A 13,753-nucleotide genomic window follows, 5' to 3' on the forward strand; every position below is an offset into this window, starting at 1 on the left:
TATGAGAAAGCACTTGGAGATGGTAGAAAGGAAAAACTCCCTTTTAACAGAAAGAAACTCCAGCAGAATCATCTAAAGTCAAAAGATAAACAATTTAGACTGAAATCTGAGCATTTTTGAAAACTCAATCAGCCACTAGAGGTTTAGCTGCTGATTCCAGGAAAATTATTCCTGCCAAGAACACTACAATCAGTCCTGGTCCATTATAAGAAATCCTACATTATTAGTCATAACACATGCATTAAGCAGCGGTACTCACTGGACTGTGGCAGCATAGAAGTGTACACCTTGGGGTCGATGGTCCCCATGGGTGGTGGCAGCAGTGGGTTGGTGAAGCTTCTTAGTGGATGGGTGGGCCGCACACAGGCTGTCGGGATGGTCCGACCGCTCCCACCCTGGGCCTCCTCTGCCGCTGCAGTGGCTGCACCCGGGACTGGGCCTATCGAGGGAAGGTGCTCCCCAGGCGGGGCTGAGGAACCGGGGAGGAGAGGAGCAGTCTGTTGTGTTGGAGGCTGTTGCTGGAGAAGAGGATTGGAGGAGGCATCTGTGGACAAAGCTAAGAATGGGGAAGCAGATAAACAGATGTAGCATGTTAAGCAAGAAGGAGGTAAAAAAAAAAAAAAGATTCAATGCGAGGTTAAGAAGAGATGAGAAATATTAGCGAGGGGAATTTGAGAGAAAAGACAAAATATCCTATTAGCCATTTTCGAAGAGCAAAAGAACGGTCAGAGAAAAGACAGACTAATCACAACAAGTCTGAGTAACACGGTTATAAATTCTGGAAAGAGATCGTGCTGAATTTTAATTGTGTTCTTTGGCACTACAAGGCAAGTACAATCTAGTAATTGTCCATTATCCTTTAAAAAGCAGACATCCTTACACTCAAGTAGTAATAAATATCACAATGGGCCAGAGGGAACATGTAAATTTGGGCCTTAAACTTGTTGAAATTCCACTACTGTGTTGCAGTTACTGTGTTTGTCTTCTCTCACGAAGTTACAGCTTGTCATTTATCCAGTCGTCTTTAAAATTTAATAAATCTCATCTGTATAATTTAACACTTTATTTAAAATGCCAATCTCCTCCTCTGGCATAGAGAAACCCTGCCAGGTCTTAGTTTTATTCTGTTTCTTGTTGAATGTGAAGCTTCATGCTGGTGCTTCTCTGCTGGATGAATTTCTCCACACTGCGAAACCCTGTTTTATCTTGTCAAAGACACATATGAGAGGAAAAAAGGAGAAGAGCTTCTTGTTAAAGGAAAAGACAATAAAAAAAATCTTCAGCGTGCAGAAACTTGACTCTCATGTGTCGTGAGAGATGAAACTCCTGCTTGTGTAACAACAGCCAGTTTGATCAGAGAGAACATTGGAAAGCTGGTTATTGTATGTAGAGCTGCTGTGTGTTCATTAAGCAGCTGAGACAAGAAGGAGAATGTAGAGGGAGAGCCGAGAGAAGGAACGTGAGCGCAGTTAAAGAGTAAAAATGAGAGGGGGAGGAAAAAAGTGACAAGAGGGGACCGAGACATAAAAATAGAAGACTTTCAAAAAGCTCAGAGAGACGATGAGAAGAAACAATAATTTGTGTTTTTCCAAGAATCTAGTTTTGAAGAAAATACATCTGCATTATCTCCAGATTGAAACACAGCATTACCTCCTCTATCAGGAGGAAAGTTGGTAACATTCTCCATAACAATTCACTGCAAAAAATAAAATGGATTTTTAAAATAGTGACTCGCAGGTCTACATGAATACACTTGAATACTGAAAACACCAAATGCCTTTAAAGGAAAAACGAATAGCAAGAAACACAATATTCATTTCATTTGGCTAACTCACAGGAATGTAAATGTTATATTAAAAGATGGTTATTTGAGAAACTTCACATTTAGACAATTAGACTGTAGGGGAAATGCTACATATGGCAGTGTTAGTGTAACTGTACGGTGCAGGGACTCAGGAAAAACTGATAACCTGGTTTAAATAACAGAAAATAAACTGCAGTCTCTGTGGTTATATGTTCCGGTAATAAATGGAGACCAGAGCAAGGACACTAAAATAAGAAATGAATGATGGCACTAAAATGTTCTTTACACCCAGGTATCATAACTTCTTTAAAGTAAGAATCTGCTTAACCTTGTATGACATGAGGAAATCTTTAAAAGAACCAAAGTTTATGTGTCAGTACGGCGCAATACAGGGTAACCATATTTGCCAGGAAGAGCAGACACTTACATTTACTCGCTGCACCTTCAAAGGCCTTGAAAAGATTATGAGTCTGATGTTATCAAATCTTTCAAAGAACTGAGGCATAAAGTCTGAGGCATACATTTTTAATATCCACCACTGAGAACTCTCGTAAGAGGACATCAACATGACTCCCTTACTAAACCCCTCAAAAACACGTGCTGAAATAATGATGGGAAAAAACAAAATAAAAAAACAAAAGCAAGTGGTTCATTTTGTTTTTCCTCACTACTCTTTAATTACTAACATCTGTCCTGTCTCCTTTTCCTCACCTCTAACCAGTGACAGATGGTCTCGAACATCATTAGTGATTGTCCTAACCTTAATCAGAACCCTGTACTATTAGAATATGTCATTTTAAAAATATGCTCCATATACATGTTGTCAATGACGAAAAAATACAATCAGTTAATCTGATAAATTAAAATAACTATTGTTTTTTTTCCCAAAAAAGTGCTTCTACTTGGGTTAGAGTTATGGACATGAATTAGGGTTAGCACCGAGTGAACACACAATGTAAGCCTGGACTAAAAAGAGAAAATAGTTACATTTTAACACATGACCAAAATACTGTCATGTGACATGAGATGGTATGGTAATATGAACATGGTGGGACTATTTCAGCCACACCACGCAGCTTCTGTCATCATGTCCAAGGCTGCATGCATGAAAGGATGTACATAAATTTCCTCCTACAATATTCCAAAAAACTTTGAGACAATGTCATCTACTTGAAAAAGAGGAGAGCTATAAAGTACATAAACATTAAGTTGTTCAGAGCAGAAAGCAGATGAATTGGATCATTTGGATTCAAAGAGCATGCTGGTGTAACCATCGAGATTCGGGAGGATTCAGTGTTTTACCATGCTAATGAATTGACTTAAATTTATCTAAGAAGTTCTACAGGGATCAATGTCTTAGTTTAATTAGCCACATAGCAGCAGAGTCTAAAGCTCCCAGATTGGGTATTGCTACTGTCTATGTTATTTGGGGAACATAGTTGACTCGTTCTGGCCCTAATCTTCTATCTTTTCCTTTATAATCAGCAGAGTCCATTGTTGAATCTCATTGCGTGTACGTCTCTATCGTTTTTCCTTCATTAGCAGCTTTCTCATTATATTTGCCTTTCTCTATCATTAGCTGCCCCACCCGCCTCCACTCTTGTGTGCTTTGCCAGCAGCGATCAACCTTCGTGTTGTGTCAGGCCGTCCACTGACTCTGCCTCTCTGCTGTTGTTATATCACTGATACGAGCCAACCAGGAATTAGCCAATTATTGAATTACTGAATTACTGCTCCCCACCATGCCGTTTACCATTTAGCCCTGCAGCAAACCGAGACTTGAATACAACAGTGAGATAAAGGAAATGAACAGTGGGCAAACAGTTGGAAAAGTTACATGTTTACTTCTATCTATGACAGTTCTACATGCATAACAACAATATTAGCATATACAGATGTAGCAAGTTAATGTGCTTAGTTTTTCTCTCATATTAGTTTGAGAAATCATTAGGCCCCGCCCCCTCACTGCTGCCGTTCAAATTTTTACTATTTGATCACCGTTACTTTGGCAAAATATTTATTTTTAAATAAGTATGGCTCTTTGATTTTAATATAACAGATGTCTGTCATACATTCAAACATCTGCAGGTTAGCAAAAAAATTTAATAATAATAATAATAACATTTAATGTTTCATGTTTAGTTGACAAGTTCATACCATGAATATATTGTATGTCACTGAACTAAAATGTGCACGAACATCATCACATATACAGCAATTATGAACGTCTATATGTTTTTTTCAGAAAGATTCCTAACAAATCCAATATATGTTACGTTCATTTCATCATCCTCTTGTAAGTGCGAGATCATGTTGTTGCTTTGGTTCTCCCATGTGTCACATTCAATGTACAACAAAGCAGTTTACCTACAATGTCACTGCAACTGTCACTCCCATAAGAACAACAGTAATATTTGTAATATTTTATTTCTAAAATTTGCTTTGTGTCACTGATTAGCTTATACGTTTTACATGTCTTAACTAGCAAGATGATCTTTTAGTAATGCAAAAGCCCCTTAGAATGAGGACATCCTCTACATTTGTAAATGTAGACCTGTAATGTCATGACTGCTGGACACCCGAAAGAAGAAATTTGTAATTTGACGGTAAAATAAAATGAACTAGTATTGGTAACCAACAATGTGTTTCTTGGCCTCAGTGTTCAGTTATAAATATACATAGGAAGAAATCTCCTTTGCTGACTGCGCAAACTACAGCAGTTTATGTTGTTGGCACAACATAACATAAAGGTTAATCTAAACATATCACATGGAAATAAGAAAGTGTAGAAAGCAGACATCAGAGTTTTCTTTCACACCTTTTGTTGCCTCCTGGCCACAGAGCTACCTGTTGTCTGAGCAGTGGCAATTTTTTCAGGCTTATTTTTGCTGCAGCACGATTAGAAGTATAGTAATGGCATCAAAGTACCTGGTGTGTATCCTCTGTCCACAGTCAGGCTGGGGAAAGGCATTGGTCTCAGGCTAAACTTGTTGTGAGTGAAGCCACACGAGGGAGAAGGCAGAATCCCAGGATACTGCGAGGAGTCCAGGGTTGGCACCGGGATGGCACTGACCACCGCTGAAACAGAAAGAGCAACAGGGTGAGTGTTCCAGTGACCCACACTGAAACAGAGACAGTAAACCTGCAGACCACACAGAGATTGCGATTTCACGTTCCACCGATGCCAGTGCCTTTTTTATAAAGCTTATGAAGAACTGATCCGGACCAAAACTCAACGGATTCTTCCTTTGATCGTGCTGCATCTCTCCACCGTCATGAAATCTGGCTCAGCGGTGTTTGTGTAATCTTGCCGGCAAACACGCAGAAGCCGAACAAGCAAACACACAGCACTGATCACATAACTCAACCAGCGAGAGATGAGGCAGCGATACATGAGTCAGAGTGGGAAAACAAACTGTGAGCACCACTGAAACAGATGTATAAAGAAGCAGGCTGATAGCAGTGACAGAGCAGACACGCACAGGAGTCAGCAAACCAGCGACAGAGCCAAACGAGTCAGGGCCACCAATATTAGTCATTGCACAGAAAGTTTTTATGTTTATTTCAGTTTCGTTTTTCAATTTCAGATGTGTGTTTGCTCATTTTAGCTCATGCCTAGTTTGACCATTAATGTTTTCTTAATCTTAATTCTAATACGAGGATATTTGTCAGCGGAAAGAAAGCGTATTTAAAAAATATTGTTTTACTCACAATCATGTGGAAACCTTGGTCTCATTAAAAATGCAGAAACGCCTTCTCATACTTGTTAGGTTTACACATTTTAAAAAGTCAAACTTTAGAGATTTTCTAAAAGTTTTATTTCAATTTTAGTCAGTTTTGCGAGTGGACTTAAAAAAATATTTTTGTTCTTTTTGTCAATGAAATTTTTTTTCACACAAAGTTTTGGTGTATGATACGTAGAGCTGCCACCCAGGCAAAAGAAAAATACAAGTGTATCACGTTATAACGTGAAAGGTTTATTGTTCTAACAAGATACGTTTCCTGTTTGTACAATATAATATTTATATTGTACGAACGTGATAATTATGTATATTGTAATAACGTGATATTATGTTGTTCAAACGTGAAAAGTATATTGTACAAACATGATAGTATATTGTACAAACAGGAAAAGTATCTTGTTAGAACAATAAACCTTTCACGTTATAACGTGATACACTTGTATTTTTCTTTTGCCTGGGTGGCAGCTCTACGCTTCCGTAGTATGATGAAGTTTTAAATGAAAAGTTTTAACTCTTTTACCCTTGTGGTTGCTTATTTGTGTGAGAAAAAACAGAATGTGAGAGTAAAGCTGAGTAGACTGTGACAACACTGACTGAGAAGTTGTTTTAGGCTTTGTCCAATTGGATACATGGCACCAATTTATCCTTACTTTAGGGTTATCCTGCTGTATATGTTATAGTGCTGGATAGTTTCAAATGATCTCATTTATCTGTTTCATGGTATCAAGTAGACATTCAGTGAAAGTTATCTTATGTGCAGTCATGTGAGAAAGTCAGTTTACTCTATGCATTCCTGTGAAAAAGGAGGAGTTTGAGTACCAGCCCAATGCTAATCAAGTGCTAATCACTCACGTAATCAGCAAACGTAAGCATCTGTATAAAAGGATACGTTTTTGTCTTTCCATCTTTTCCAGCAAATTCACCCAGAGGTCAGAACTTCCAAGCCTCAGAGAAACTCCAAACAAAACCCAAAATCTACATTTGGGATTCATCAAGAATCAGTTAGCAGGTTAAATAAAGTTAATGGCAAACTGAAGAAGACTGAACAAGTATGGCATCATTGGAAGGGTTATCAGGAGAAATGTGTGGCCACAATGAACTACACCTCATACCAACCGTCAAGCACAGTGGTGTAGGGGTGATGATTGGAGCTTGTTCTTGAAGCCACAGGACTCAACCATGAACTCCTCACTATACCAAAGTATTCACATGTGAGGCAGTGCATCTCACAGTTAAAGCTTAGCACAGTAGGATCACTCAACATGACAATGATCCCAAGTACAGCACAAACTCTTCAACATAATAGCTGGAAAAAAAGACTCAAATTGCAATATTCTAGTAAAAGCTGAGACTTTAAATTCTGTGATGGGACATTATGAGAATGGCAGAATGTCAAAGAAGCAACGCATAAAGATGAGTGGGCAAAGAGTCCCCCAGAGCAATCAGAGACACTTACAAAGGTCATTTTCTAAGCTAATGAAGCAAAGGGTACTGGAGAGAAACCTGAGACAACTTTTGACATGACTGTAAAGCTGCACAGCACGATTCACATGTTAGAAGACATTACATTTCAGATTCTGAGTATCACAAAAAAGAAACAGCAGCAGAATTCTAATATCATTCTAAACACTGTTATTATTATTATTATTATTATTATTATTGCTGCTATTAACATAAATTTTCTTTTTTCTGTATGAAAACCTGCATTTCAAACTCCACTAACTATCCTGAATCATCCAGGTGTAGTATTTGTAAATCATGACAGCAAAGATAGTTTTTCACCATGTACAGACTGTTCTTTTTCGCAGCTATTCATTAGTTAGGAGACCTGGAAGTTCACTGCACTGAAGAACAGCAACCAGTGAAGCACCTGCATGTACATATCCATGGTAACCAAAGAGCTATGCCAGCGGACAGAAAGGGAGAAGCGTAAGAAGTACGATCTGTGGTGGAAGAAGTTTTTTATAATGTCACAGTGTTAATGATGTTATCAGCAGCCCTGTAACAGTCCCACCGACTGTAAAGCAGACAGTCAGTCGGAGCCAATAGAGTTCATATTGTGACCTTGAGAGGAAACTGCAGGGACTCAAACTCACTGAGACTGATTACACTGCCTCAGGTCCACACACACACACACACACACACACACACACACACACACACACACACACACACACACACACACACACACACACACACACTGCTTCTCCAAGCTGTTTAAAAGATAAGAGGCACCCGTCAGTGTTTGTTTGTTTGTGTGTGTGTGTGTGTGTGTGTGTGTGTGTGTGTGTGTGTGTGTGTGTGTGTGTGTGTGTGTGTGTGCACATATTTCTCTCTTTGTCTCTCTCCAGCTGTGTCTTCTTTACGCACCTCCATTCAGGCTGGAGGTGAATTCAGCATTGTGTTTCTGAATATAAATGAATGTTTAATAAGGAAAAAAAGTGTTCAAAAGAAAACATTTGCAACAGCCCATTTCTGTTTTCTACAAAGATATTTTCAATGTAATACTGAATTAAAGGCTCACCAGCCTGCTGTAAGGAAATCAATCCAAAAAAAGAAAAAAGAAACACGACCCAAGGTTTAACATTTTGTTGTAAACAGTTTTCTCCGTTTTTGTTTTCATCTATGTTTCTCAAAAGTGGATAGATAAAAGATCTGGGGAATAACAATGCTTATAAAGATATTTTTCTTACTAGTCATTATAATAATTGTGAAGATTATTAAATTGATATTTTCAACACTTTGTGAAATATACTTATTCGACTTGAATGAGAATAAATTGTGTAAACTGGCATGGAGCTTTTCAGATGGTAGCATGACAAATGAGCAGTGTAACTGTATAGCTGGCGGACTTGCTGAGTTTCAGTCAGTGTAAAAAAAACCACGGATGGTAAATTACACAGATTCATAAAATATTGAATCAAATGTACTTTTTTCATTACTTTTAATACAGAGTTCTCTTTACCCTCTCAAAGTTATTGGGCGGTGTGCAGGACTTTGCCCAACCAATCTCCGTGTGATTTGTGTTCAACAAGTCCCTGAGGGGGTGTTCTGTGTGGAGCGTTCGGCTCATTGCTACAGACTACTCAGTCCTTGTGCAACCAAAAGGAGAGCTTGGTATACACTAGGGGCAGACTAGTTCCCAGACAGAGCTGGACATCATCCCTTCACCATGTGTTAAAGATTTTCTGTGTGGAGCTTTCTGATCTGGTGACCTCAGGTGACCTGGCCCTGTTGGCTTTATCAAGTTGTACACTTCCTGCAGGCCAAAATGCCCACTCATGGTTGGGAATGAAGTGCTTCCCAAGTCTTGCTGGTCTTTTTTTTTTTTTTTACAAATAATGGGGAAGTGTATGGGTACCAGTCTATTGTTGTAAGGATAAGAGAGAATACAAGCAGCAGAGATGAGCTTCCTCTGAAGAGGTCCTGAGCGCAGCCTTAAAAGAAGAAGCTTCTGTGGAAGAGTTATACAGTCTTATTGCCACCGGCACAAAGGATTTACTGTGGCGGTCAGTTCTGCATTTCGGGGCAATGAGTTTTTTGCTGCTTTGGTGTATGCAGACAACTTTTTATGAACATTCAGATACAGTTTTCACCGCTGTCAACAACGAGTATCTGGTGTAGTTACACAAAACACAAATCTTATATCAGTGTCGTAAGATTAAGGCAAGAGAGGACTTTTTATCAGGATTAGGTAAACGTAGTGATCTTGGTTAAAATATCATATGGTTGTATATGACACGAGTTGGTATGTCTTTTATCTCGTGTCATTGGAACCTCAATTTGCTGAACATTTTGTTGAACAGAAGTCAGCGGGCCCCAGTTGGGCAAAGACTCGAAAAAAGATGATGAAGAAAGATTTATTGCAACTTAGATCTTGAAGGAGGTTGTAAGCCATCAAGGGAATGACTGCCTGGACTGAGAAGTCCTGAAGGCATGAGTAGAAGGATTGCTCCAAAAAATTTGCCAGCACGGGCAGGGAGGGGATTAGAGAGGAGGAAAAGGAGGGATGGTGGAGTTCCAACAGATCTAGGGCTTGCTGTCTGTGAGGCATGTTGGATATCTCAGGAAGCGCAAGGACCAAACTCTTGTGCTATAAATTTGATTTAAATTAAAAGAATTTAAAAATGTCTTATTATGACTGCAGACAGGCTGCAGTAAACAAAGGAACCGTGTTAGCATTCAAACAAACTACAACCATGACTGAAAACTTTAGCAGGAAAGAAATAAATACAGAATAAAATCAGTGTCAGTGAACATCCAACTGACACGTTCATTATGAAGATAGCTGCAAACTGACAAATGCATCAGGGACATTTGCACATTAAATTAACAAAAAAGGCAATTTGACTGAAATTGTAAATAGCTTTTCAACACACTTTCGGTGTTTGTAATGTCATGCATGACAGTAGTGACTGCACTAGTAGACTTTTTATTTGCTTTGATTGCTTTTTATTTAATGGGGGAAATATTGAGAACATTTAAGTAAATTGTTTGTAATTGATTTGGTGGAACGTGCGTTATTCTTAAACCCCTGCAGGGTCCACACTGTTTCTCTCTTTGTTTATGTCTCTTGCATTTTGCTTAAGCTAAAGGAGCTCCAGGCTTCTTCGATATTTTTCTGTTTCATTTTTTTAAAACCGGCTGTAACATCTCTGCTCTGCAGACGTCAGATGATCTCTACCTCTACCTGCTGTTTCTGTGTCTTTGTGTCTCCGGTCTGGCTTTCTTCTCTCACTCTCACAGTTTTCTATCAGTTTTATTTGGGTTTCATTTCAGTGTGCTTGTGTCATTGTTGATCAAACTTTTTATCCATTCTTGTCTCTGTTTTTGCTCAATATTTTTCTTTCTGTATGGTTTCTTTATCACTCCTTCTTTTTTATTTCTATTTAATGCCTTTGTGACTTTTACTTTGTTAATTTTACGTGACTTCATGTAACAGCATTTTTTTTATATTCTCTTATGCAAAATTCAGCATTTTGTGATCTCTATCTGTATTTCTGTCTCCTCTTATCTCTGGCCTCCTTCTCACCCTCTTACAAAACCTCCATAAACCTGTAGCTCCCCACCTCACTGCACCAAGCTCATCAATATTCTCCGCCAATAAGTGTATTGACCAGACTTGCTCATCTCTGGTCGTCCTGCTGCTGTAATGAAACCCTGACTCTGTTTAAATGAGCACACACACACACACCTCCTAAAGCTGCTGATCACAGCCCTGCCATTATCAATACTGTCTGATCGATGCTGGTATTGATGATGGTTTAGTGTAATAACCTCTGGGTTTCAAAGAGGAAGAAGCAGCTGGAGAAGAAAACTGGCCATCTGTCTCTTTTGACAGTTAGAATTCAATTTAAAAACCTTTATTGACATGTGTGTTTTTGTGCAGGATTTTCCATCCATCCATCCATTTTCTAGCCCTGATTCAGTATTCAGGTCTGGGTTCCTTGGGGAACAGTCTAAGCAGAGCTCCCTTTTCTCACCCACCTCCTCCAGTTCCTATCTGCTGCACAACAAAGCCTTTCCAAGTCAGTCAGGAGACACGATCTGTTCAGCGTATCCTGGGTCTGCCCCGGGGTTTCCGACTGGTAAAACTGATACAAAACACCTGGGGTGCGTCCAGGAAGCATCCTGGGTCAGATGCCTGAACCACCTCAACTGTCTCGCTTTGATGTGGAGGAGCAGTAGTTATACTCTAAGCTCCACCTGAAAGTCTCAGCTCCTCAACTTAAGCCCTATTGGAAGTGTCCCCAAGAGCATCATGGACACAGTAAAAACAATTGTGACCACACCTTTTTTCACACCTTGGCTCGTGTGATTAGGTAGAGGATCAATAGGGGTCCATGATCCTCTTGGGAACATTCGCATATGGCTTAAAATCTGGGACTCTCCACCAGAATTCCTTTATAATTACACAGGAAAATGAGAAATAGATACAGTGATTTATTAAAATGTGTAAATATGTAAACACTGGTTCATGCTTTGAAACAGATGCATTTTTATGCTTGAATGATTGATATATCAAAGTGGCTCAAACGAAAAACACCGAGTGGACTGAACATCAGTGAAAAAGCAGCCGATACGCAAAGAAAATCTTCTGAAAGAAAATCATATCTCAAGACCACTTTCAAAAAAATCACAAGAAAGCCTGGTTCCTTGGAAGCAAAATATAAAGAAATGAAGGGTGGCTCAAGAGTTTTGCACAACACTGGAGATTTATTTTTAACTATATGCACTCAAATTTGAAGATAAAGAACTGTTAGCGTGATTTTTGATATACTTTAGGTGTTTAGTGAATTAAATCCAACAAAAATATGCTGCCTATTTAAACAGATTACTAATTGTATTATAAACTATGACTGGAACGTCCACTTTCTAGTGTTTTTCAGTTCAGTATTGTCTTTAACTTCCCTCTCCAAAAACAAAAAATACCTTAAAGCTTTTCTATTTTTACAGAAAGAGAAACGGTATTTCTAAAAGATGCAGTGCCACAGCTTAGAACAGAGAAGTCTTTGACAGAACTTCCAAAAAACAATAAAATAAAAGGAAAATGTATGAAATGTGAAACATGACAGCAAATAAAAAAGATAAGAAGAGGGAAAAAATAAAAAGGAAACAGGTCTGAGTGTTGGCAGAGGAAGCCAGAGGGTTTTCCTGCTTTACGGTGACCCACATATCACAAACACCCACATTTATGTAAACTCACAGTCCTTGTCACATGCTAACAAGAATTATCACTTGGCCGCTGACTCACTCTCTCCAGAAATAACCACACAGCATTATAACCTGGATGCTACGCTTCACCTCAGTGACTCCAGTTTGTTACAACTGGGTTAAACAACAGCAGCAACTGCACATCAGAAGAAGAAGAAATAAAAGAGAGAAAAGAGGACACAAATCCTTCAAGACATGCAGCCAGACTGAGAGCAGGGTAATTACAATGTGAAACATTCTGCTCACTGATGTGACTGAAAACATATTTACTCCACAGAGAGAGAACACCGTAATTAGACAACCTGCTTCTGTGCACAAAACTGGTTCATAGACACAATTTGGTATCACAGAGATTCTGCAGATGTTCTGCATCAACCTCATGGTGAAAGGAAACAGTTTTATACAAACAGCTGTTTAAAATCAAGTGCCTACACTATGAACTCCACCCACAGTGCGATGGGTGCTGGGACAGGAGGAGGTGTCACTGCGATTCTGGAAGTGGGACAGAGTTGGTGCGAGGATGAGCCGACGAGGGTGATGCACATCAAACAGAATTTGACATAGTCTTAGACGGCTTTAGAGACTTCACAAGTGCTACAGTTAAAAGGTGTCTTATGGAAATGACAGGAGACTGGTGTAATTAAGGACTGCAAGAGCTTCAAAAGGGGTATGATAAAAATGAAGGGACATGACATGTCTGAAGAAATACTGGAGGAGATGACTTGGACTGACCCTTTAAACCAGAGTTAACATTCTTCTAATGGTGTTAAATGGTTTAAGTAAAGGATTTTAATCCTGACCGTCAGTTTGTACTTTCCTAAATCATGTAACAAGAGGTAATCATTTGGGTGGGTTTTTTTAGTGGCAAGACCGGGGCATTACAGTGACTTTATGTTTCTATTAAGATCTCAGCCTTGGCTAAGCCATCAGCTGTGTGCTGTTTGAAGGGATGGTGTTTGACATAGGTCTGTTTCATGTTTGTGAGTGCTGGTTGTGTTGGCTTACTGTAACCTACATTTTGGGTTATGACCATAACTTTTGTGTTTTAGGGAACTGCTGACGCAGTCAGTCAGTCAGTGATAGCTGACAGACATTTCTAGGCATCAATGAAAGTCACTGATTTTGTTTGGGATGTTGGTCCCTCACTGTTGGGCTAGAGCCTATTCTAGCTTTCATAGAGCAGGAGCTGGGGTACAGTCTGGACAGGCTGCCAATGTATCGCAGACCCTCTCCAAATACTCAAATATTAGATAATATTATAATATTAAAAAAGATGGTAATATCAATAATGTGAAACTGCTGATGTCACGGTGGCCATGCTCCTTTTATCCACAGTCTTCTCTGAGAGGAACAGGGCCTTACGCTATGAACTGAAAAGCTTCTACAAGGTGCTACCAACTTGTTGTTTTTTTCCATGAGAATTATGATGAGTTAGAGTACTTAAGTCAAAGAATCATTTCTAAAACTGCAAATCTGCCAAATTACACAACAG

The 13,753-nt window shown here is 39.1% G+C and overlaps 1 protein-coding gene across 1 annotated transcript in view; it reads right to left on the minus strand.

Annotated features, from left to right (window-relative positions):
* Positions 1 to 13,753, minus strand: part of dcc (DCC netrin 1 receptor) — a 355,407-nt gene that overhangs the window by 42,807 nt on the left and 298,847 nt on the right. Inside the window, exons 26-27 of the mRNA XM_080303632.1 lie at positions 4,733 to 4,882; positions 260 to 556 (exon numbers count right to left, since the gene is read on the minus strand). Coding sequence (XP_080159758.1) covers positions 260 to 556; positions 4,733 to 4,882 — 447 coding nt within the window. The remainder of the gene's footprint in view (positions 1 to 259; positions 557 to 4,732; positions 4,883 to 13,753) is intronic.

Source organism: Astatotilapia calliptera, chromosome 7, assembly GCF_964374335.1.
Source record: "Astatotilapia calliptera chromosome 7, fAstCal68.1, whole genome shotgun sequence".
NCBI lineage: Eukaryota > Metazoa > Chordata > Actinopteri > Cichliformes > Cichlidae > Astatotilapia > Astatotilapia calliptera.